The sequence below is a fragment of the Delphinus delphis genome, chromosome 14 (assembly GCF_949987515.2).
Source record: "Delphinus delphis chromosome 14, mDelDel1.2, whole genome shotgun sequence".
Classification (NCBI taxonomy): Eukaryota; Metazoa; Chordata; class Mammalia; order Artiodactyla; family Delphinidae; genus Delphinus; species Delphinus delphis.
In genome coordinates this window covers 34,450,838-34,478,150 of record NC_082696.1, presented here as the reverse complement: position 1 = coordinate 34,478,150, position 27,313 = coordinate 34,450,838, and the positions used below count along the sequence as shown (strand labels likewise).

At 37.1% G+C, this 27,313-nt stretch overlaps 1 protein-coding gene across 5 annotated transcripts in view; it reads right to left on the bottom strand.

The window, feature by feature from the left end:
• Nucleotides 1-1,433: 1,433 nt before the first annotated feature.
• Nucleotides 1,434-27,313, bottom strand: part of KIAA0408 (KIAA0408 ortholog) — a 35,912-nt gene continuing 10,032 nt past the window's right edge. Inside the window, exons 2-7 of one of the 5 annotated variants that reach the window (XM_060029991.1) lie at nucleotides 20,014-20,268; nucleotides 9,954-10,128; nucleotides 9,769-9,875; nucleotides 9,600-9,679; nucleotides 6,240-7,572; nucleotides 1,435-4,053 (exon numbers count right to left, since the gene is read on the bottom strand). In XM_060029991.1, the coding sequence (XP_059885974.1) occupies nucleotides 3,880-4,053; nucleotides 6,240-7,572; nucleotides 9,600-9,679; nucleotides 9,769-9,875; nucleotides 9,954-10,128; nucleotides 20,014-20,148 (2,004 nt within the window). In that variant the 5' untranslated portion in view covers nucleotides 20,149-20,268 and the 3' untranslated portion in view covers nucleotides 1,435-3,879. Of the gene's footprint in view, nucleotides 4,054-6,239; nucleotides 7,573-9,599; nucleotides 9,680-9,768; nucleotides 10,129-20,013; nucleotides 20,269-25,379; nucleotides 25,584-27,313 lie in introns of those variants that run through there. The other 4 variants (XM_060029992.1, XM_060029989.1, XM_060029990.2 and 1 more) reach the window with 4 other exon arrangements.

The window sequence follows — 27,313 nt, the reverse complement described above, 5'->3', positions numbered from 1 at the left end:
TTTGAATCTGGCTGGGTTCCTGGCCCTATAACCCTGGCAGCCATGGAGACCTCTCCAAGTTTCGGGTTTCTCTCCTCTAGATGAGAATGCTCTGTGTGGTTTCTAAGGTCCTTCCTATTCTAGATTCTTCTCTCATTTCTAGACTCCATCACAGCTTCATATAAGCAGAATTTTTTTTTTTCAGAATTTGCTGGTCTTACCTGTTGGATTCATGAGATCATTGTAATATATGTCGGATTTTAAGTCTTATGATTTTTTTTCCCACTGAGACAAAGATGAAAAAATGTTGAGTAGACACTTGCCTTAAAACTCCTCCCCCAAGTTTTTTTTCTTTGCTTTGATTTTTTTGCTTCATGAAGCTCATTTTTTGAAGGAGCATATCTTCTGAGCTATAGTAAAATGAGTAAGTCATGGTTCTAGATTCTGATAAAGGTACTTGTTATTTAAGAAGAAATGTGCAGAATTTGAAGTAAAATCGTACTATATTAGAAATTGTAATATGCCTAAAAATAATTTAACTAATTTCATCACATAAAACAAAATTTCAGAGGAGTATTCCTTTTTCAAACAAAACTTAATCGGATTCAATAAGCAGAAAAATGGGCACAAAATGGTGTCAGTACATGAGAAACTAGATGTGTTGGCCTACGGCCGGGTGTAGGAATCAGGCAGGCTTTGTCTTTAGACTCTACTATCTAGAAACATTTTAGGAGAAGCTAGGTTGAACTGTGTACATATTTGAATTTAGACTTTAAAAAACTCTCAGCTGGAGTTTCACCAGAAAAGGAGGAAAATAAAAATGTTCCTCACGTACACCGATGCCACAGCAAGTGTTTCCCCACCTATTTTACTTGATAGCTTCCAATGACTGAAGAGATTTTATTATCAAGTAGTTGTTTGTCAGCAACTGTGCCTCAAAATAATTTAAAAAATCTTTGTAGGAAAGCAGATTCTCCTTTTTTAGGTCCAGATGTTTTCTCAGGATGACATGGAGTCTGGCTAAATCCTCTATGTAGAGGTAAATCACTTTTTGTGCATGTTAATATCTCATCATCTTCGTTGTCTATGTAAAAATAAATGAAAGTTACAGATAATTTTTGATCAAATGAATTATGCAACATCATTTATATTTGGCTTTGGGCATAAGGGAATATGGAGAACTCGGGCAAGGGTTGTGCACGCGTGTGCACACACGCACACCCACAGAAACTCAAGCACTCTTCTCTGCCTCATTCTTATTCCTTTCTGAGATCAACCTATAATATCAATAACCCTCTATTGAAATAATATAAGATATCCCACCCCCAAAAAGTCTGCCAGGGAAAACTTCTAATCAAGTGCTCCTGAAATGTTTACAAATCCCTTAAATCCAGCAATGATGGCATAATAAAGGGTATGTTGAGAAGAAAGTGCCCATCCAAAGTAGAAAAACTACTGGTTAAAAATCACGATACATCAAACATGTATTTTCAAGGATAATTTCCATTTAACTCGTAGGTTTTTCCATAAAAATTGTAAAATATTTAAAGAGAGAAAACAGAACATTCAAATAATCTTTGTTTTAGTTTTTCCGTCTTTACAATCAAGGAGTTGGACTAGATGCTAAGTTTTTTTCAGCTCTAATATTCTATGATTTTTGTCAACACAAGATGTTAAAACGTGTTCCCCTCTTTCATTCAAATGGTTAGAACAAGTGGCATAAAATTGTGATGCCTGACAATATTACCCTTTTAATTTACAGATAACAAAGGCAAGTTCCAGAGAAGTAACATGACTACCCAATGGTGCCCATCCACTGGGGTATGAATCAATGTCACTGCTTCCAAATCTCCCTAATCATCAAATATTTTGCTTTGTTTCATTAAGGACTCAAGATTCCCTCCCCACCCTTGGAAATTCTGCTTTAGTAATTATGGGGTGAGGTCAGGATCTAATTTAAAAAACAATCTTCAATATTCTGACTTGTAATTCAAGTTAGGAACCACAGATCCACATCAGACTACCTGGAATGCAGTGAAGGAGAGGAGCAGCTATGTCACACAGCCCTTGGGCAGGCTCTCCAGTGTTACACAGCAAAATCTTCCTACCAGGTCCATCATTTTATGCCATAGGCTACCACCTCCCCAGTGTTTTCTCCCTTCTAGATGAAAAGCATATTATATGAGTGACATCATTTGACGTCCAGGTTACTTTTCTCTGATAGTCTTCCTATGGAAAAGGATATTCCTGAAAGAAACAAGAATTAAAAGACTGGATCTATAGCCTTTACTTATCATCTGCTCCAACCTCACATTCTAGAAGTTTAATTCTGCTCAACTCCTGGAAGCTCTCCTATTGGTAAGTATGAATCTGTCCATCATCATGCAACAGTCTTGAGCCTTTAAGGCAGTCTGGGATTTGAAAATTAATTACTTTACCTCAAGTCATGGTATAATGAAGTGAATCTCTCTAAATTGTTATAATGTATCACAAGGAGAAGGTTCTTTGAATACTTTTGCCGTAAGAATTCCTTAACCTTTTTGCTAGTAAAAGAAAAGCTTAAATAGACTTACTATCTAATAATGTAGCTGGTTTTACAGAGACAATGGAGAGCAAAGTTGCTTCTAAGATCTTTCATGTAGAATTCCAAGCACCTCGACATTCATATTTCTGTCAGTTCTCAATATAGATATAATATGCTCACTCTTCATGAACTGTGGCCCAAAAAAAGCTTCTGCCCCTTATGCTGCCCCATGGATGCCAAAGGTTAGTTTAAGGCTTTTTTAATGTAGTACACTATAAGAAATATAATTCAGCTCTCAATGAAATATCATTCCTGATTTTCTTTGTTAATAAAAAATTGAATTAGTCTCTTATCTACTAATTTTAGGGGAAAGGTTAGAAAAAGGAAAAAGTGAATAACTTACCTCTCAATATGTAGGACTCCAAATAAAGTAGCTGAACAAAAATTTACTATAATTTTACCAAAGAGTAGAATTCAGCATAATTGAATTTCTTTTAATATCCTATTTAAGGTATTTTGTTACTGAAGTTGCCAAAATGAATTCACGGTTTAGTCACGTCGTTTATAAAGCAGTCTTAGGATGCTGGCTCTGAGGATCAAGTATACAGGGAAAGCCGCAATAGACTGCTGAATGATATATCAAAGCTTTTATGAACATTTTATGTTTGCTTTAGAAGGTTAATCTGTTTAAACCTGTGACACTTTTATTTATTTAAAAGAGTAAACAAAGAGATCAATGGTATTAGTCTATCTTTATATGGGTTAAGGAACTATGAGTCGTCTGTAGAAATCTACTAACGTTAGATATATGTATAATTAGTTTTGTATGTAGTTGAGACCAAGGAAGTGGTTAGTTAATATAGGTACCTCAAGAGCCTTAAGTGGATACCTATTAAAAGGTATAAAAAATATAAATAATACTGTATATTCTTAAAAATTTTAAATAAACACAAAGAATATATAGGTATACATGTTATAATTTCAAAGTCAACACTAGCACATAAGTTTTTCTTATCTAAATACATACTGATACTTCCTATATCAACACATGCACCTACAAAACACACGGCCATGCAAATAACCTTGCTTTCTGCCACTTGCAAGAAAGTTGGAATATACAATATAGTACATTGTTTCAACTTAAATCATATTGGCAAATTAATGAGGATGGCATTAAAAAATTCTGATCTAAAAAATCAAAATACAGGAGGATAATTGTTCCATAGATTAAAAACACTGAAGACTGATGGGAAGTTAAGATTTCAATTGTCCCAGTAATCTTGAAAAATACAGAAGAGACAGAATTGGTTGTAAACACTCAGAATACTCTGTTTGGCAACTGGGACTTTTGTAATCCAGCAATCCAGGCCAGAGACTCAGACCATCGATGCTTCTGATCGCAGAGAAATGGGAAAGTTGTGGACAGTTCTCCGCAAGGCAGGGGGTGCCGATGGAGATCTGGATGCCCACCTGGACGGGAGACGGCGATTTGCTGGTCTAGCAGGTCGGGAAAATCCTTTTCCATGTGAGCATTTCACTGCCACGGATTCCTTAAGACACAAATGAAGACATTCATCTCACTATTCAGGCACCAACGATGAGCTTAATATATTATGGATCCCAACTACAGGATTAATGTATTGTATTACCGTGTTTACAAGCAAGAAAAAGCATTGAAAATTAAAGAAGCTATTCCTGGTCTTGAATGTTTTAATCAAAACAATTCACTTTTAATATGAATATGGCATCTGATAATCTTGTAGATCTCCACACTGACAAGTTTTAATACAACTGATTTCTTTTTAGAACTAACTATGAGTTAATGTTATGTTAGAACTCAAAAGTTCATGTTAGATAAAATTGATATGATACAACTAAAGTTTTTCTTAGTGGAGTGTTAGGGTATTTTACTGGGTTTTTTTTAAAGATAATAATTTAAAGAAGAATTAATTTATGTCCAGTTATTTTATGTCAAGTTGATATTTTTAGAGATCATAAGCAAAAGACACACAAACCACCAAATGAGTTGTCTGATGCTATCTTTTTTTTTCACTAAGAACCACTGTTACTATCTCTAAAAACTTTCAAAATTATCATCAAAATACTTTAAAATATAACTTCATTCTATTTGCTAAGAAAGAGTTGCGATCTATCTTGGGTATCTTCCGAAGACTGAAAACTTTTCCCTTCTCTTCCCTTCGCTTTCTTTCATTTCTTCCCACTTCTCTTTCTTTTTATTTTAATAAAAGAAAGCATTCTAGGAAGAAAAGCATTCTAGGACTCTTGCCATTAAGAAACAGTTAAAAAGCTTTCATGACACATTTTGTACTTTGATTCTTATTGACCTTCTTAACAAAGCCTGTGCTCTTTCACCTGAGACGGGCAGTAAGGACAACCTTTATTTCTATGAAAGTAACCTGCATTTGCTTTTTCTCTCCTTGGAGTCTTATTTCCTGGGGGTTCCTGGGGGGGAGGGATGTGTTCCTGGGGGGGAGGGATGGAGAACTACTCTTAACGATCGACAGCAGAGAACCCTTCCCAAACCTCCTATCAGTACAAAAATAGGAGATATTTAGTAATATTTGTTCATGAGAATTTTGGCTGATTATTGTATATGTGGTTTCATTTCCCATCTGAAGCCACAGGACCTTACAGGTATTTATGGGCTCAACTAAAAAAAAAACAGAAATAGAAAAGCAGGATTAATTATTTGTACTTTGGGCAAACAGGCAAAGTTTCTGATAAACTATATGTAAACTGATACTTTTGTAGGGCTTGAAAGCCTCATAAAAATAATTTCTTACACAAGAAGGAGGCAACCTGCCTCGTTTAAAACAATGGTGCATATACATCGCACTATGTAAAACCAGGATTTTCAAAGCACTGGCTAATTATAACAGTATGTCACCTTGTAACTTTTTATAAATCATGCATAAAATGTGCTGATGGATAGCTCTTCATTGTAAATACAAATCTCTTCAACCTCTTTTTCTCCTCTAAAATTATACTCTTTTGCAAGCAAACTGGAATAAAGAAAGGATAACAGTTTATTTAAATACCCATTTTTTGGGGGGGGCAGGCAATTTCCACACAAAGAATTTATACAAATAATAATGACCTTACATTTTTTTACGCTATACTATCATTTTTCTTTCCACATACTGCCTTTTAGCTCCACAATAAGAGAACTGCATAAGGCACTATTTTAAATGATTTTTTTTCACCCAAACTCATATTCATGTGACTAATCCCCTGAGGAAGAACATGAATCAAATTCTGGGAATGACTGAACCAACCATAGCTAATAACCGAAAAGTGCAAGTTATTTATAAATACCTCCCATGTACTTTTAAAAATATAAACACTTTAACAGGATAAGATTCTATAAATGAACAGATGCACATTCAGAATGTTTTTTCAAGAAAGAAACACAGCAAACATTTGATCTTTTTGAGGTTCTTAAGAATTTAATTTATTAGATTGTGTTGTGCCATTTCAGAATTTAAATAAAAGTTATAATGTGCTAAACCCAGACTTAAGAACTGTGCTTTTAAAAGTTCATGTTGAGTTACAACTCTAAGGTTTATATTTATTCACAAATGAAGGGTCAAGGAACTAAGAAGATGTCAAAACACGTGCCTACGTTCTATTTATATGAATGGGCAACTGACTGAACTCTGAGCCATTGCTAAATATGGATGCAGTTCTGCCAAAATATGTTAAATTTCTTTCTCACCTCAGTTACCTTTTTCCGATCTGCTCCTTGCCTCACTTGCTGTGCTCCACACATAGCTGGCTTTTGCTGAAGCTCTTGTTCTATTTGGAGCTTTTTTAAATGCTGACTTAATGTGACTCCACCACTGACATCAGAATTACATTTGGTCCAATTAGCCTGGAAGCATTTAGAATTTTGCAATGCGGACCCCGCTGATGTCTCATAGGTTTTCAGCAGCTTTTCCACCACACCATAATTTGACCTGGGATCAGCTGACCTTGGTCGGCCAGACAAATTACTTGGTCTCCAGTCGTGCTCGTGGAGCATATTCCGGTAACTGCTAGGGCTTATGTGTTCCTGCATTTGTCTGAATAGGCCTGTTGTGGGTTTTTTGGTGGAATTATCATGCACATTTTCCCTGGGCACAGGCATGGGGGCACTGGTTTTCAGAATGTCAGAAACACTGTCACTTTCTGAGATGTTATCTGTGCAAGAAATTAAAGTATCACAGGGCTGAAGATCTTCAGATGGTTCTGAGTAGCTTTGACTTTGCTGTACTGCATGACAATTTCTATTTGTTCTAAATACGATTCTGTTAAATTCATCAGTCTTTGCTGCCAGCTTTTCATTCCTAGTAGTCCTTTCAAAGCCACAACTGAAACTTCTCAGCGGGCTGCTGCTCTGTGTCACCAAGGAGCTACAGACATTGCTTATGTGAAGATCAGGATGAGATTTAGCAGGGTGATCTGGAATCACCTTCTCATATTTTGGCTTATTGGGAATAGAGCAGGTTTTCTGAAACCATGGTGTAGAGGGGCTATTTTTTGCACCAATCCCAGTGTCGCATGACCACACGGTAAGTCCAACATTTTCATTACATGAAGGCTTTTTATCTATTTTGGTTTCTGGTGCCAAAGAAGAAACTGTGATACCATCTTTCAAAGTCTTCCTTTCATTTAGACACAGCGTAGGCATCTCGTTGTGCCTCCACAGGAAATGAGGGTTGCAGTTCTTTTTGCCTTGACCTTCTTGGGCCACCCAGCCATTGTGGTCTGAACTTTCCTTCAAACTTTCATGGGCTTGTGCAGAACATGAGCTGGGAAAATTTCGAGATGTACTTCTTGGAGGAGGAACTGGTGGGGTTTCATTTCTTTGCAGATCAGTTTTATCAATTCCACCTTTTTTCTTAGAATTGTTTTGGAAAACATCAGTACAGCTCAGATTCTTTCTATTTTTCTTTTTCTCTTTTTCTAAACTGGTTGGAGTAATGCACTGGTCGTTGTTGATCGTGTGATCTCCATAAGGCATATTAGTTACAACTGGTGTTTCCTGGAGAAAAGAATCTGACTTCATCCTAGACAATTATAAAACAGGGTATATTAGTGTATTAGTGATGACTTTATTTATGCTAAGCTTTTTTTTTTTTTTTTTTTTGCAGTACGCGGGCCTCTCACTGTTGTGGCCTCTCCCGTTGCGGAGCACAGGCTCCGGACGCGCAGGCTCAGCGGCCATGGGTCACGGGCCCAGCCGCTCCGCGGCATGTGGGATCTTCCCGGACCGGGGCACGAACCCGCGTCCCCTGCATCGGCAGGCAGACTCTCAACCACTGTGCCACCAGGGAAGCCCTACGATAAACTCTTAAAAGACACTGGGGCTAAAGCAATGGATTCTGTTATAGGAAAAGGAGTCACAACTTCCTTAAACATTATTTTTATATAAATCCCATAGTACAAAACTTCAAGTCCCTTTACTGCAGCATAAAGGCCACCTCTCAGTGTTGTATTCAACACTATATACATAGTCTGACCCAAGCTACCTTTTTAACTGTGTCTCTCATTTTTTTCTATTACCTAAACTTCACCTACACTCAGACTCGACTGTGTGTAGTCTCTTGGGTGTTTGCTATTGGCGTTCCCACTTCTATAGGTTTTCTCTTGCCATTTCCTTATATCCACTTTGCCTACTGAATTCCTATTTATAACGTCTTCTGAGCTCAAACTCCTCCCCTTGAATTTGAAATAACATTCTAAGTAGTGTGACAGAAATCTGAATCAAAGTGCAAACAGACGAGCAATACCAGATGGAAGGTGTTATTTGGGCATAAAAGAAAAGTGATCATCTTTTTTTAAATTTTATGAGTAAAGGACGTATAAGCAAAAGAGAGCTGCAGTACAAATAGTGTGGCTATTCAAGGAACAGTGAGTAATCTGGTGTGGATGGAATATAAAAAAGTGGGAAAGATGACGGCAAATAAAAGAGAAATATTAGGTCAAACTGTAATGACTTTGAATTACATACTAAGGATTTTGAGCTTTTCTCGAAAGGCAATAAGTGGCAGTGAGAACTTTATACCAGGTGTTGTTTGTAAAAACAAATTGGCAAGTAAGAATTATTGAAACAAAAACCTAAATATTGCAAGAATGTGGGTTCACAAATTAACATTAATTAATCATATTGATACATATAAATCACATTTATATCTCTTCAACTTATATTACGAGATAGCTTACAATAAAGTGCAGACAAATACCCATTAGCAGAAAGTAGTAGGCAAAAGCTCAGTGGAAAAGTGGAAGGCAAAATGATGTAAAAATCATGGTTGGGAAAGAAAATCTGTTGTAAGTCAGTACAAAAATTCTCTCTGAGCTTCCAAAAAGCTAAAGAAAAATAAGGGTCCACATTCCTATAGCTTCTAAGAGAAGTATACTGCCACACTAGGAGATAAATGGTGATCTTAGAACAATCCATCTTTACTTAACTTGTAGAGAATTCCAATTTATTTTTCAATTTGGCTAAAACCTACCCTTACAGTTATAAGGGTGCTTCTGAACTGAAAGAGCATGTTTTACAGCACTGTATAAATATGTATTTGTGTACATATTTATAATATGTTATTCTGAAAATTATGAATGCTTCCATTATATATATAATAAATGTAGAAAAATAAATGGCTCAAAATGTTTCAGTAGAACATCATTATATAATTAAAACACCATTGTTAAATTTGACATAGTTTAAAGATGTATTTAACTAGATTAACCCAGTATACTCTTCCACTGGCCAAATACTCAAAATAAAAAAGAACTCCATTGGAGTATACTTGTTAATTTATTATGGTTAGTATAACTTCACTAAACACCAAAAAAGTAAAGTACGCCTAAGAGTCAAACCACAAAGAGAACTAGAAGATTTGCTTTAAGAATTAGTGAACAGAGAAACATACAATTTAAGTTTTTATCTCCTAAGATAACATATTTTAACAGCATTATTAATTCTCACTAACAAAGTGTTAGATGCTAAAGGAAGTTTGGATTCATTAACTAAAAACAACATTCTTTTTGATTTTCCAACATAAAAATCATCATAGATGTACCAGCCTACCTTCTGTGGTTAGAACGCTTTCGAATTTCCTCTTGAAAGCTGCATAATTCTTCACTAACTTTGGCAAGTTCTTCAAGAGCCTTTATACATATAAGCAATAGCAATGTTAGCCCTTTGAAATGTAAATATGTCTTTAGAAACAGTTCTAGGCCAATCCTGGCTTACTTACTGTGTTGAGGGCACCAGAGCACCTCTTGTTCTCTTCCTCAGAAGTCCTCAGGTCAGGCGGGGTCTCACATTCCTTTTGGTTGTCTGTGGCCAAAGAATCCATTAACCCTACTTTTGATTTTTTGATTGTTTTTTGTTCCTTACACATTTGATTTCTTTCACTGAGTAAGCTCTGCTCTGTTTTACCTTTCTTCCCCAGACCATCCCTGTGATTCATCCCTGTAAATTCACATTGTCTTGAATTGGGATAATTTGGAGAAGATTCCATCATTTTGTCTTGAATGGCCTTTTCACGATCAAGATCAATAATCGCACGTTCACTCATGTTGATTTTCCTCCGAAGCTTTACTTCATGGCAGAGCTGTAAAGAAAACAAAGATAAAAATTTCCCCCTAATCCACTCTCTCAATATTTTTGATACTAAGCATACTGTTCTGAGTTCTCTTTGCCATATTACTATATACTACCCCATGGTATTAATGCTTATGCTTCCAGATAGCATTTCTAACGTCTGGATTAGCTGGAACAACTTTGAGGAACCATAAAGACTACTTTCAGTAGGTCAGAGCATGGATGGTAATTTCTATTCTTCTGAGTAGAAATCAACCCATTCAAAAATGAAACAAACCTGTGTTTATATACAGGTATCATGATGATACAGAAGGACTGTTAACAAAATTGGAATGACTCGAATCAATTACTGGCAATGCTCTCTAACTGCTTTCAGAGAGAAGCAAGAGTTTAACTAACATTAAGGTCATATTTTAAAAATATATGATCCTATATGCCAACATTTAACTATCTAAATAGGTGACAATCTCATATAGTAACTCAGCTAATTCTGTCCCTAAGTAGACATTTTGCAATCAAAATATGTTACTTTTGGAAGTTACATTGTTGAGGGACAGGTAATTCTGAGACTTTTTATTTTTTTCGAAGGCTACATACATTCAAAAAATGTTTCCTGTCGTAATTAAAACAAATGTGACCCCGTCCTAGGTAATACAATAGAACTCTAAGGCATTGATCATCTATTAGTCTATGCTAAAGTGGGCCCCAAATTAGTTCTTGAGAGTTCAGTTTAACATGCAGCCTATTACTGGCTTTCTCTTCAGGCTTGTGTTCTGGGAAAGCTTGTCAAATTCCAAAGACATTCAGAGAACTATTAAAGCAAATGACTCTACGTTTTACAGTCACAACGTATATCTGCACTACATCTATTATTCAAAGAATAACAGAGAACTTCTGCTCCCAGATCCTTGTCCTGGCCCTGAGCCCCAGCCGAGCCCTAGCCACCCCCCGCCTCTGCAGGAGACCCTCCAGCACTAGCAGCCGAGTGGCTTACAGGGTCTTGGTGCTCCGGCCAGGAGTCAGGCCTGAGCCCCTGAGGTGGGAGAGCCGAGTTCAGGACATTGGTCCACCAGAGACCTCCTGGCTCCATGAAATATCGAACAGCAAAAGCTCTCCCAGAGATCTCCATCGCAACATTAAGACCCAGCTCCACTCAACAACTAGCAAGATACTGTGCTGGACACTCGATTCCAAACAACTAGCAAGACAGGAACACAACCCCACCCATTAGCAGAGAGGCTGCCTAAAATCATACTAAGTTCACAGACACCCCAAAACACACCACCGGATGCGGTCCTGCCCACCGGAAAAACAAGATCCAGCATCATCCACCAAAACACAGGCACCAGTCGCCTCCACCAGGAAGCCTACACAACCCACTGAACCAAACTTACCCACTGGGGGTAGAAACCAAAAACAATGCGAACTACGAACCTGCAGCCTGCGAAAAGGAGACTCTAAACACAATAAATTAAGCAAAATGAGAAGACAGAGAAATACTCAGCAGATGAAGGAGCAAGGTAAAAACCCACCACATCAAACAAATGAAGAGGAAATAGGCAGTCTACCTGAAAAAGAATTCAGAGTAATAATAGTAAAGATGATCCAAAATCGTGGAAATAGAATGGAGAAAATACAAGAAACGTTTAACAAGGACCTAGAAGAACTAAAGACTAAACAAACAATGATGAACAACACAATAAATGAAATTAAAAATTCTCTGTAAGGAACCAATAGCAGAATAACTGAGGCAGAAGAACGGATAAGTGACCTGGAAGGTAAAATAGTGGAGATAACTACCACAGAGCAGAAAAAAGAAAAAAGAATGAAAAGAATTGAGGACAGTCTCAGAGACCTCTGAGACAACATTAAACACACCAACATGAGAATTGTAGGGGTCCCAGAAGGAGAAGAAAAAAAGAAAGGGACTGAGAAAATATTTGAAGAGATTATTTCCTATATTCCTTCCCTAATATAGGAAAGGAAATAGTCAGTCAAGTCCAGGAAGGGCAGAGAGTCCTATACAGGATAAATCCAAGGAGAAACATGCCAAGACACATATTAATCAAACTATCAAAAATTAAATACAAAGAAAAAATATTAAAAGCAGCAAGGGAAAAACAACAAATAAAATACAAGGGAATCCCTATAAGTTTAACAGGTAATCTTTCAGCAGAAACTCTGCAAGCCAGAAGGGAGTGGAAGGGCATATTTAAAGTGATGAAAGGGAAAAACCTACAACCAAGATTACCCAGCAAGGATGTCATTCAGGTTCCACGGAGAAATTAAAACTTCTACAGACAAGCAAAAGCTAAGAGAATTCAGCACCACCAAACCCGCTTTACAACAAATACTAAAGGAACTTCTTTAGGCAGGAAACACAAGAGAAGGAAAAGACTTACAATAACAAACCCCAAACAATTAAGAAAATGGTAATAGGAACATACATATTGATAACTACCTTAAATGTAAATGGATTAAATGCTCCCACCAAAAGACATAGACTGGCTGAATGGATACAAAATCAAGACCCGTATATATGGTGTCTACAAGAGACACACTTTAGACCTAGGGACACATATAGACTGAAAGTGAGGGGAAGGAAAAAGATATTCAATGCAAATGGAAATCAAAAGATAGCTAGAGTGGCAATTCTCATATCAGACAAAATAGTCTTTAAAATAAAGACTATTACAAGAGACAAAGAAGGACACTACAAAATGATCAAGGGATCAACCGAAGAATAAGATATAGCAATTGTAAATATTTATGCCTCCAAAATAGGAGCACCTCAGTACATAAGGCATGCTAACAGACATAAAAGGGGAAATTGACAGTAACACAATCATAAAAGGGGACTTTAACACCCTACTTTCACCAATGGACAGATCATCCAAAATGAAAGTAAATAAGGAAATACAAGCTTTAAATGATACATTAAAAAAGATGGGCTTAATTGATATTTATAGGACATTCCATCCAAAAACAACAGAATACACTTTCTTCTTAAGTGCTCGAGGAACATTGTCCAGGATAGATCATATCTTGGGTCACAAATCAAGCCTTCGTAAATTTAAGAAAATTGAAATCATATCAAGTATCTTTTCTGACAATGCTATGAGCCTAGATATCAATTATAGGAAAAAATTTGTAAAAAATACAAACACAGGGAGGTTAAACAATACACTACTAAATAACCAAGAGATCACTGAAGAAATCAAAGAGGAAATCAAAAAATACCTAGAAACAAATGACAATGAAAACATGACGAAGTTTATAGCAATATAATCCTACCTCAAGAAACAAGAGAAATCTCAAATAAACAACCTAACCTTACACCTAAAGCAATTAGAGAAAGAAGAACAAAATAACCCCAAAGTTAGCAGAAGGAAAGAAATCATAAAGATCAGATCAGAAATAGATGAAAAAGAAATGAAGGAAATGATAGAAAAGCTGGTTCTTTGAGAAGATAAACAAAATTGATAAACCATTAGCCAGGCTCATCAAGAAAAAAAGGGGAAGACTCAAATCACTTGAATTAGAAATGAAAAAGGAGAAGTAACAACTGACACTGCAGACATACGAAGGATCATGAGAGATTACTACAAGCAACTATATGGCAATAAAATGGACAATCTGGAAGAAATGGGCAAATTCTTAGAAAAGCACAACCTTCCATGACTGAATCAGGAAGAAATAGAAAATATAAACAGACCAATCACAAGCACTGAAATTGAAACTGTGATTAAAAATCTTCCAACAAACAAAAGCTCAGGATCAGATGGCTTCACAGGTGAATTCTATCAAACATCTAGAGAAGAGCTAGCACCTATCCTTCCGAAACTCTTCCAAACTATGGCAGAGGGAGGAACACTCCCAAACTCATTCTACGAGGCCACCATCACCCTGATACCAAAATCAGACAAAGATATCACAAAGAAAGAAAACTACAGGTCGATATCACTGATGAACATAGATGCAAAAATCCTCAACAAAATACTAGCAAACAGAATCCAACAGCACATTAAAAGGAACATATGGGGCTTCCCTGGTGGCACAGTGGTTGAGAGTCCGCCTGCCGATGCAGGAGACACGGGTTCATGCCCCAGTCCAGGAAGATACCATATGCCGCAGACGGGCTGGGCCTGTGAGCCATGGCCATTGAGCCTGCGCGTCCAGAGCCTGTGCTCCGCAATGGGAGAGGCCACAACAGTGAGAGGTCCACGTACCACGAAATAAAAAAAAAGGGAACATACACCATGATCAAGTGGGTTTTATCCCAGGAATGCAAGGATTCTTCAATATATGCAAATCAATCAACGTGATACACATTAACAAATTGAAGGATAAAAATCATATGATCATCTCAATAGATGTAGAAAAAGCTTTTGACAAAATTCATCACCCATTTTGATAAAAACCCTCCAGAAAGTAGGCATAGAGGGAACTTACCTCAACATAATAAAGGCCATAGATGACAAATCCACAGCCAACATTGTTCTCAATGGTGAAAAACTGAAACCATTTCCACTAAGATCAGGAACAAAACAAGGTTGCCCACTCTCACCACTGTTATTCAACATAGTTTTGGAACTTTTAGCCACAGCAATCAGAGAAGAAAAAAAAAAAAAGGAATCCAAATTGGAAAAGAAGAGTAAAACTGTCACTGTTTGCAGATGACATGATACTATACATAGGGAATCCTAAAGATGCTACCAGAAAACTATCAGAGCTAATCAATGAATTTGGTAGTGTAGCAGGATACAAACTTAATGCACAGAAATCTCTTGCATTCCTATACACTAATGATGAAAAATCTGAAAGAGAAATTAAGGAAACACTCCCATTTACGATTGCAACAAAAAGAATAAAATACCTAGAAATAAACCGACCTAAGGAGACAAAAGACCTGTATGCAGAAAACTATAAGACACTGATGAAAGAAATTAAAGATGATGCAAACAGATGGAGAGATATACCATGTACTTGCATTGGAACAATCAATATTGTGAAAATGACTATACTACCCAAAGCAATCTACAGATTCCATGCAAACTACTCTCAAACTGCCAATGGCATTTTTCACAGAACTAGAACAAAAAATTTCACAATGTATGGAAACACAAAAGACCCCGAATAGCCAAAGCAATCTTGAGAAAGAAAAACTGATGGTGGAGGAATCAGGCTCCAGGACTTCACACTATACTACAAAGCTACAGTAATCAAGACAGTATGGTACTGGCACAAAAACAGAAAGATAGATCAACGGAACAGGATAGAAAGCCCAGAGATAAACCTACGCACATATGGTCACCTTATCTTTGATAAAGGAAGCAAGAATGTACAATGGAGAAAAGACAGCCTCTTCAATAAGTGGTGCTGGGAAAACTGGACAGCTACATGTATAAGAATGAAATTAGAACACTCCCTAACACCATACACAAAAATAAACTCAAAATGGATTAAAGACCTAAATGTAAGGCCAGACACTATAAAACTGTTAGAGGAAAACATAGGCAGAACACTCTATGACATAAATCAAAAGCAAGATCCTTTTTGACCCACCTCCTAGAGAAATGGAAATAAAAACAAAAATAAACAAATGGGGGCTTCCCTTGCGGCGCAGTGGTTGAGAGTCCGCCTGCCGATGCAGGGGACACGGGTTCGTGCCCCGGTCTGGGAAGGTCCCGCATGCCGCGGAGCGGCTGGGCTCGTGAGCCGTGGCCGCTGGGCCTGCGCGTCCGGAGCCTGTGCTCCGCAACGGGAGAGGCCGCAACAGTGAGAGGCCCGCGTACCGCAAAAAAAAAACAAAAAAAACAAAAAAAACAAATGGGACCTAATGAAACTTTGCTTTTGCACAGCAAAGGAAACCATAAAAGATACAGAAGACAACCCTCAGAATGGGAGAAAATATTTACAAACAAAGCAACTAGCAAAGGATTAATCTCCAAAATTTACAAGCAGCTCATGCAGCTCAATATCAGAAAGACAAACAACCCAATCCACAAATGGGCAGAAGACCTAAATAGACATTTCTCCAAAGAAGATATACAGATTGCCAACAAACACATGAAAGGATGCTCAAAATCACTAACCATTAGAGAAATGCAAATCAAAACTACAATGAGGTTATCAACTCACACCAGTCAGAATGGCCATCATCAAAAAATCTACAAACAATGCTGGAGAGGGTGTGGAGAAAAGGGAACCCTCTTGCACTGTTGGTGGGAATGTAAATTAATTCAGCCACTATGGAGAACAGTATGGAGTCTCCTTAAAAAACTAAAAATAGAAGTATCATACGACCCAGCAATCTCACTACTGGGCATATACCCTGAGAAAACCATAATTCAAAAAGAGTCGTGCCCCACAATGTTCATTGCAGCTCTATTTACAATAGCCAGGACATGGAAGCAACCTAAGTGTCCATCAACAGGTGAATGGATAAAGAAGATGTGGCACATATATACAATGGAATATTACTCAGCCATAAAAAGAAATGAAATTGAGTCATTTGTAGTGAGGTGGATGGACGTAGAGACTGTCATACAGAGTGAAGTAAGTCAGAAAGAGAAAAACAAGTACTGTATGCTAACAGATATATATGGAATCTAAAATATATATATATATATATATATATATATATATATAGTTCTGAAAAACCTAGGGGCAGGACCAGAATAAAGACACAGACATAGAGAATGGACTTGAGGACACAGGGAGGGGGAAGGGTAAGCTGGGATGAAGTGAGAGAGTGGCATGGACATATATACAATACCAAATGTAAAATAGATAGCTAGTGGGAAGCAGCCGCATAGCACAGGGAGATCAGCTCGTGCTTTGTGTCCACCTAGAGGGGTGGGATAGGGAAGGTGGGAGGGAGACACAAGAGGGAGGAGATATGGGGATATATGTATACGTATAGCTGATTCACTTTGTTATACAGGAGAAACTAACACACCATTGTGAAGCAATTATACTCCAATAAAGATGTTAAAGGAAAAAAAAAGAATAACGGATTTACTGCTGCTCAATACTTACCCAAATCTCAGATGAGTGAAGCACTATAACATAGTTAATGCCTGAAGGATATGCCATGCATTTATGCCCTAAATACTTATAAATCTGTAGTTGGATGAAGTCAGGATAGCATCAAATTGCAGCCATGAATCAACTGCTTTGGCCTCTGTAAAATTATCTGTACTGAACAGTTGTGGCCATTATAATTTTGGCTGAATTTGAGGGACATTATAAGAAGCAACCCTCAAAATACCATGCTAAATCTAAGGATGCTATTGGTAGCACTGTCCTCTTTTAGAGGAGTCATGGGTGGAAACAAAATTGCTTTAGTTGCAAAATCAGGGACGAAAGTGCTATTTCTGGGAAATAGGTTTGCTTTTGTTTTCTGAATACTGAGAAATATGCATTTGATCATTTTTTGTTACTTACTAGAAAGACAGATTTGCTGCATGCATTTCACAAAGGATCCTTCCTCTTGTCTTCATCTCATCTTTCTCTTCTAGTTTTGGAATACTTTCCCTTACATAGAATTTTATTTGACATCCTAAATTCTCTTGGGGACTTAGGTGAAGTATGAATAAACAAATATCATTATATTATTGATGGAAAACCATTTATTTTGTAAAAGGAAATCTGTGTTACTTGGTACCTAGCTGTTTTCAACGGTTATCTGATCAAAGGAGACAATCAGGAAAGATGGTAATGTGATAAAAAAAAAATTGCCAGGCATCTATTAACTCTATTAAGGGTATCTATCTGGATTAGTCTAGGTTTCAAAGATCCAAGTACGTACATCTTTGTTTTGTAATAGCAAATGCAATGATTGTGGATAGTCGCTGAACAAAGAATCATTAGCATCTTAATACCCAACACTGATCCTCTCACTAAGGACATTTTTACTTGAAATCACAGAAGTTATATGCATGCACCGGGAAATGTATAATTTTCTAATATATGGCTGAATAAGTTGTGTCTGATTTAATACACAGAGCTTAGTGATAAATACGAAAGAAATACAGTCTATTATGCTTGTGGCATGTTACATTTTTTCCAAGTGTTGATTTTTAATTTTAGTTAAAAATATTGTCTTGATTTTCTGTGATATGTGAAGACGATTTCCTCCTGTTCTCTACTCCCAGCTTTGTAGCCTCTAAGAAGGTACATTCTTACAGGTACAAAGCTGGGAGTGGGAAAAAATACATACATACTATGCCATTTTATATAAAAACTTGAGAGCATCCATGAATTTTGGTATCTACAGGGGCTCCTGGAACCAATCTCCCATGTATACTGAGCGACAACTATATTAGTATGATAAGGGGAGCACAATGCTAGTATTCAGGTATTGAACAGCATCATCTCTGGGTGGGTAGTTTGGGTAAGCACATTATCTAAACATATTCCCAGGTATGGTGTTGTATACTGCAGGCAGAATGACATAAACAGCAGCACAGCTACTATCCAAGATAAAGAAAAAAATATTCCAGCCCTTCTGTCAGTATTTCTATGGACTATCACCTATGTTTAACGCCTGCTAATTGATAAGGCTAATATTTTCCATAGATGGAATCTACAGAGCTGTCAGAATAATTATTTGACAATAACAAATTTAACCAGACAGCAGAACATCTTAGCTACATGGCTTAAACAACTGGCTAGACTAATCCTGACTCCCTTAATTATTTTGCTTGGATGCTAGAATTATCTGAGATTGTTACTAACTGGACCTTCCAAACCTTTGGAAGCCAATGAGTTCAGGTTTCGAATTGGAGTTGTGGATTTTGATTTGACCTAGCCATCTCCCTGTTGATCCAATCTGAGCCTCTGGGTGGAGAAGTTAAGAGAGCAAGCAAAACGCATTTTCCAAACTATAGAAGGATGAGAAGTAAATTCTCCTTTCAATCTGTAATCATCTGCTACATGCCTGCCTTCTCAGCTCTATTTTAGAAGAGTCACATGGCTATTCTTTTTTGTTTTTCCTTTTAGCATGCCAATTTGTATTTTATTTATAACCAATTATAGGGCTGTTAATAAGAAAAATATTTGCACTATAAACACATAAAGCACCAGCTTTGATTGTCTGTGAATAAAGGCCAAGGAGTCTGTTAAAATAACTGCCTTGGCAATGTGCACAAAACCATATAAGTCAACAGCAGGGAATGTTACAAGAAAGCAAGATAAGTATAAATAATTTTCAGTTGGAACAAGCTTGAATATACATCAATGCAGATACTTAAAGGAAATATTCTGGGCCAAACAGCGTGAAGGAATAAAATTATTATTTGTATCAGAGTCTCGGCATGTCATTTTTTATAAATTCTTTCCAAATAAATGTGCCAATAAATGTGTCACACCTTGCCAGGATAAATACCATGTCCACCTCCATTTTCTTTTTGATATATGATGCTCTTTTTGATTATACTGAATTATCTAATACATAACTGCCTTTAGTAGACATTATTCATAAGTCATCTCTGAAAAGATCTGTGTTTTAATGCCCAGTTATAATTTTACTAAAATATGTTCCACCAATTATGTTTTTCTTCTGTTTTCATCCTGGGCCCGGAATTTGAAAACTTATGCAAAATACATACCTCACTTTTGATACCACAGCACTCTAGTCAGAAAATAATAAATTGATACACTTTAGAAAGACATTTCAAGTTCCAATTTGCATGCAAAGCTATAAATTAGCATAGTCTCTACGGTAACATTGGGTTAGGTTATGCTATTTTTGGTCTAGTAAATATCACTGAGACACGCATCTTTTAGGTGAAATTGGAAAGTAAAAATAGTTTCCAATACAAAACAAACCAACAGAATTTTCATTCTGAGTTTTAAGTTTCCAGTGCATTCAAAACAAATCAACCTGTACCTCTTCTATCTTCTTCTGCATGATCTTCCATTGACTTTCCCATTCCTTTCTTTCATTGTCAAACTGGTCCAGTAATTCCATCTTTTCCTTGCGCCAGTTAGTCTCTGTGTTCTCCCACTGCTTATGTAGGTCCATGGCAACCGTGTGAGTGTTAGTGAAGGGGTGTTTCTGCCCGTCTCTGCCTTCTCTTAACTGTTTCTTGGAAGCTTGGAGTTGTTTTATTTGAAGCAGTCTCACTTGCCTTTAAAACAAAGCCTAATATAAACATAACAAGAGAGAGTTCCAAATCCATGTGCTTTCTGGAAACATTTTATCAGTTTGTCAAGAGCCATTGACATAAACAAACTTTAGGAAAATTGGACTCAAAAGAACAGATGACAAAAATATCTGCCTAAGGAGAAACTAACAGTCAAAGAAAAAAGTATCATCCAAACTTTTTTTCTGCCCCTTTCTGAGACCAGACAGTAAAATTACAGTGGACAGGATGGTTAAATGCATGTGTGAGATATAAGTATTCCTTTAACTAACCACCTAATCTAAACATAGAATTTTTCATGAATATCTAAGAGTGGAAGTATGAAATTCAACTGTTTAGTCAAGTCTACACAACTGTGGTAGATTCTGCTGCAATGGAATTACTCCTTCTGTTCTGATGCAACCAGATTATACATTTCTGTGACTTAAAGTCCTGAGGTGGTGTTGGGCTACAATCTCAATTTTACACTCATAGAGTTCAAGCTTGTGGCAAACATGATTACTGTATCAATAAGACCCCAATGTTGGTAGTAAGTCTGGGACTGATGTATCAGTAAGAAACCAAACTAAAGCATAAAAAAATATTGTCGTTATTTTATTTCATCAAGTAAAATGTAAAAGCAGCAAAATTATCCTGAAAGCCATATGTTAACACTTATCCATGCTCTTTTTTCCTTCTAATAGACTATATATCAGAACCTATCTTCTGATACTGAATACAGAGAAATGAAAAAAATGTTTTCATCAGTTTGCAGGGAAATTCTTGATCATATTAAGGAGTGACTGAAATCATTAGATTTCTAGCATTTAGGGCATGTGTTCATTCAGGATCTGAAGAGCCACTTTAAAATACCCGATTGGTAACTCTGTTATAAATCACCTAAGATTTCTGAGATTTATTTATATTAAAATGGGGGATATCCACAGGGTTATTACGAAGATTAAATGACATATGGACTGCAAATTGGTTTGAGAAATATAAAATTTCCCCTATTTTTTGCTTTAAAAAAATCTTGTGCTGACATCCACTGAAAATATTTTTATTACTAAAGTCAGATACATTTTTTAATGGGTAGAAAAGCACATTTAAAATGTCTGAATCTCCTAAGATAATCACGCCTATAAGAAGTCTTAACTTTTTAGCTTTTAAAAAGCTGAAGAGTTGGCCAAAAAAAAGCCAATTTGGCCATGACCAAAATGCCTTAACTTACCAGGTGGTAGCTGATGCTAATTTTGAGCAAAGTTCTCGAGACTCAGTAGCTGCCTGGGTTCTGGGATTGTCTAATGAAGCCCACATAACCAGGAAGCAAGCCCCATTCTGCAGGCATAGAAGACGGCCGCATATTTTATATCCCAAATATAAGATAAACATAGAAGACATTAGATTTTTGTCAGACTGCTCTGAACATGCATATCCAAGTGGTAAACTGTTCCAAACATGTATTTTTGAGTTGCAATCTATTAATGAATTATAATAGACTAATAAGGATTTTAAAATGTCAGTGCTGTATGCAGGGCTCCACCCTCAAAAACACCCTAATATTGGGATCTATATGGTTACTCTTCTATCAAAAATTTTGCTACAGATACTTTGATCATCCTTACCTATTTCTTTGGCACTCACAAAACTATGACTAATTCAGCCAAGAAAAACAAGTCATTACAGATTTAGCCATTAAAAACAGTATCACGTCTCATTTTATCCACTCAGCCGTGTCTTTTTTCTAATCTCATTTTCCATCCTCTGTCATCCTTCCTTCCTTTTGCTACCCTCCAATCCTGTGAGACAGTGACCACAAGTACCTGCCACAGCAAATGCAAGTTGCCCCCAAATAAATGTGTCGATGGAGACATAACAAAATGAAGATTGTAAAGAAAGTACAGAATTTTGTGTTTTGGTGAAGCTGTTATTGATCTTGATTACCTATTAATTTCTAGGTTCATCTAATAACTATTCACAGGCAATGCAGACGGTGTTAATTTTCAGAGACTGCAGACTGCTTTAAACTATATGTAATTAACTGTGAGCTGAAACTATCTTGCTGACTAGCAGGTATTTAACATTGAAACTTCTTAGGAAGAGTGAAGTGGTTTAAGACGTCAAGAGGTAGTTGCAGATAACAAAGGGTGTTACAGAAAGAGAGCAGACTAATTTCAAGCTACCTGGAGAAGAGGTGCTATGATACTCCCTGTTTCATTCTGTCTTTAAACACTAAATGTTCAGAAATCATCATGAAGTTTCTCCTACAATTATGTAGCAAAGGGCTCCAATTTTTCTTTTTATTTCTAACTCTTCTTGAACCACTTCCAGGTCCAGGTGAAAGGGCACCAGACCCTTTTCTTTTTTACCTACCTGAAGAATATCATTCAGGAAAACCCTCAATCAGGCTTGCTCCTGGTAACAGGACTATACATGAACCCAGATAATGTTCCCGAAGCAGACAGAATCCTGCACTTAATTGCAAAGCGCCAAATTCATCACTTAATACGGAGAAGGGCCAATCTACAGGGCTTCCCCTTTCCAGGACCAGAGCAATATCTAGTGCCTTAAAGTGTAATGGTTATGGATAAAAAACAAGCCTTGGAAGAAAATTCCTATAGGGCAATATCTGTGCCAGTTTCTGTGGGAGGGTTTATTTCACCTTTCTAGTATCTATGTCTTGTCATAAATGTCAAATGTAATACGGTTGAATATATTGCTTTCTCCTCTAAAAATAAAGTGGGGTCCATAGAGTTTTGGGAGAATTAAATGTGCACGAAAGAGAATGCTTAATCAAAGCGACTAACACTGTTTTGGATCATAATGCTCAGTAAATGCCTGTTTCTTGGTTTCTTCCTTCTGTCCTTGTCTCCCTCCCGTTTTGTGTTCCCCCTACCCTCCTTCCTTTTATTTTGTGTTCCCCCTACCCTCCTTCCTTTTATTTATCTTCCTCTAGAATAAAACTGATTTTGATTTCATTAGAAAATTCATAGAAGCAAGTGTAATTGTGTGAACTCATATTTTTAACAGTTTTCCTTTGCCCTCAGTATTTTTCAAGTATTTTAAGAATACAAGGCAGGTTAAATATTTAGGAAATGTTTTTATTGTTAGCAAAAATTTGAATAGACAAATCTTATATAAAACTGCTTTTGTTATAATTCTCCCTAAATGTTAAAAAAAAAATCCAACTAATAGAGCAATCTTGTAGGGACATAACGTTCTGTAATGAAAAGTTATGGGGTAAAATGGCTCAGCCGTTCAAAAACTCAATTTCAGTGCTTTCTGCTGAGGCAAATATAAAAGTTCTCTTTGTTCCTAGTTGTCACTTGTTTTCGCCCACAGATATTGGTATCTCTGTGGGAGATAAGGAAGAATTTCTGCAATCTGCACCCTTCACTCTCCATTTCATTTCACTCCCTCCAGAATTTCATTCAGAATAAAATTTGATTAGAGCAAATATAAAAGGACAGAGGGAGCTGCACTACTTAGTCATGCACACGTTCTTCCCCCAACAACTCTAAGTGAGCATTACATAATCCATTTTAACCTACTTCCCCCTCCCCAAGGCCGGAAGCCAGAATTGTAGAGGGTTGTGAGTGGGTTGCATAAGTATGGTGATGGGAGGAAAACAGTTCTGCTAACCTTCCGGCCCTACTAGGAAGCAAAATTTAAGATTAACACAGGAGTTTCACAATAAATCATTTCTATTTCCCATGTTAGCCTCAAGTAGGTCATGGTAACACTTCTTCGTCTGAGGGGTGCTCCCTTCTTACTACACCTTGGTTGTTACCATTTCAACCTTCATCTCCCCCATTGAAAACTGGACTTTAGCCAAACAAATGAAACAGCGTTAGGGGAGTTGACGCGATTGCAACTTCTCTCTTCTGAGAGTTTTGTTCAGAGTGTTTGTTTCTTGCTCTCTGCTTTCCTTTTTATAAACATACTGCTTTTCATATAACTGAAAAATGTTCACTTGTAGGAGGTTACATATTCCAATAGGAATGCCACACACAGTAGGTACTGCCAATCTCACAATTCCTAGAACCATCATTTGCCCTGGAGATGCTTTGCTTCCTCTTAACTTTGAAGAATTAGGAATCCCCAGGTCTATACCCATCAAAGTTATGCACCATTTGCCTCCAAGATTCTCTAGCCCTTTCTCTAGGCTATTATGAATCACTTGCATCATTTCAACTGATTATAAGACCTTATTCCTCCCCTACTGTTCACTGGCGAATGCATTTTTGCAAAGAAAACTATGACTTGATTTTGTTACAAAGCAAAAGGGACTTTTGAGAAATTGCTATTTCTTGCTACTTCAGCATCGCTCCTCATGTTCCAATAAGGTCAAAGGAATACTACCTCGTGCAATTCTGAAGAAATCAATTTTGCCTTTTCATTTTATTATCTTCTCCTTGTTTTCTCTCCAGTTATATATTCAAACTAGAAAATATCCAACATACAGGGGCACCGATTTTACTTCTCTTAGCTCATAAAAGCTTTGAAAGACTCATTTGGCTTGGATAAACAAACACCTAAACTTAACCAGCTTAAACAGTAGAAGCTGTAGTGCTAAGGTTCCCTCCTAATTGCAGATTAACCCATTATGAATGGCATGCACTTCAACTCAAACCACAGAAACACTTATCATGCAGTAAGCAAACCATCAACTTGGATGAAATTTCACTGACTTATTTTTCACTGCAATTTTCAAATACCAGCAATTTCAAGGGTTGTGAACTTTACTTTGCAAATGTTAAAAAGTCTTCATCCTAATGAAAATAGTGTTCTAAAAAATAAATTCAGTGAAATCTTATGGTAGGGAAAGTGGTGTTCAAAGTACTGAGAAGCAGTGTTTCAAAAACAGTCTCAGAGAGCATATGGTACCATCAGTCCGGAGTCAGGAAATCCACTCACAGCAGCTGGACCTTCTCTTCCCTGGGAGTCAGTAAAATCCGTTACACACCCTGCCCCACTGTTTTTAAGCCAAGACACAGACACTGAATCAGGCAGATGTTGAAATCACCCTCCACTTAAACAAGTATCTACAGTTTCAAATATGTCAAGAGCGGCCCCTCTATATTTTGCCACAATTAGTCACTTGCTTTCAAACTGCCAGAAAGAAACATACCTTTTTGCTCTGGGGAGAAATCCTATGGATGTCCGACCACTGGTCAATCTAGCAATGGGAGGACAGCCGGTTGTTTTAAAAGAGAAAAGTCTCAGCACGGTGACTCTTGCTTCTTTGCACAAAATGGGGATGCAAAATGAGTCCAACCATTCAACAGAGAGATACTGACAAGTCCCTTTGAAACCTCCACCATCTCACAGATCAAAAAGCTGCTCAGCTAATGTCACAGCAGCAGCTGAGGCTACTGTGACGTCAGTTTCTCGGAGGCGGCCTTCAAGCCATCTCTTCCAACCAGAGCTCTGTAACTTTAGAGCAGCTCCCACTCTGGGTAAACAACTCCAGGTCCAGGACATTTTTAACTTTTATAAGGGAGCCCAGTATTTCCAAACTTGCCAAAAGAGCTGGTGTTAATATCACACAATGACAATGGCCAATTTTACATTCCATTTATTTGGAAAAGTTAACTCCTTTTTTACAGGCAAGAATCATCTCTTTGCCTACCTCTCTCTTTCCCCTTTTCAAAATGTACTTTGCGGTGCCTTTGGAAGTTGGTCTCTGGATGTGGCAGAATATGTGTAGAAATTTTATGTATATAATCGCAAAAGATTTGTGAAAAGGTATCAAACTTCTGTCTTGAAATAAAGTAGAAATGGCAAATATGAAGACCAGCCTTCTAGTTCTTTGTGATTCTGTGGCAGTTTGCTGCTTGTATCTATAGTGATGGTGATGTCTTTCTGCTAGTGGAACTCAGAGCCCGTGGGAAAGGATGATACGTATTGTGGTAAGGAAAAAACCAATGAGATCCCCATGTAGTTGTTTTCAGTGAAGGTGTGCTGCAACCTAATTCAGCAAATAAGCTACATAAAAGTTTAAATAATAAGGGCTTATCCTCAAGTCTAAAGTCTGTGTGGTCATTAAAGCATTTAATAATCCCTGTCACATTATTTTTGCCTGCTTCCAGATTCCAGATAAATATTTCATGGGTAGTTAAAAAGTTTACTAAGAATAACCTGCTCATAGTAGGACTTTAGTACATGTAGGACAATTGAATGAAATCATACTCTGTGTTTTGAAAGCCTGGCATCAAAAGCAAAAAAAAAAAAGCAACCCCCACCCCCCGTCCCCAAATCTCAAAAGCAATAACAACAACAATAGTTAGAGTAATAATAGTGATGACTCATGGAGAGACAGCTCCCTGCAAGGCTCTGTGCTAAGTACTTCTAATACCTAATGTATCTTTATCTTAGCTCACTCTCACAGAAAATGTGTCTGTAGATATTAACCCAAGTTTACTGATAAAACCAAGGTTCAAAGAGGCAGAGTATCTTGCCAAAATTCACAGAAACTTGACCACGCAGAGAAGTAGGTCTTGGAACCGGTTTCTCTAACTGAAGACCCTGGAATTTTGTCACAGAGATATTGGTTTCAAATTACTGCCACTACTTATCAGTGTGAACTTCGAGTTTGTTACTTCTGTAAGGGGATAATTATATTTACTTTGTAAGGATGTTGTAAGAGTATGAGGGGGTACTTACAGTGCCAGGCACTTAAGAAATGTTAGTTCATTCTGCCTTTGCCCTTATCAGGACACTCTGGACCTCTCTTCCGCTCCAGACCTCTTAATTTCCATGTGTCATTGGTAAATCAAATTAAGACTGTTTTCTACACCCCATCAGAACTTCAGATAATCTGTAGCTAATTACAGGAGGAATTATGCTGTGCTATCCTCTATACTATCCCTCAATAGTACCTGTTTCAATGCCCTTTTTCATGGATGTCCCAGTAATTATTTATTGCAGGTGCTTCATCTGCTTCTTGTCATGGTAAAGTTGACCTCAAATTATATCAAAAATAGAATAAAAAACTAGGCACAAAAAACTTTGACAGAATTTCTCCCAAGTCTACCATTAACCATAGTTACCAACCCTTTCTGT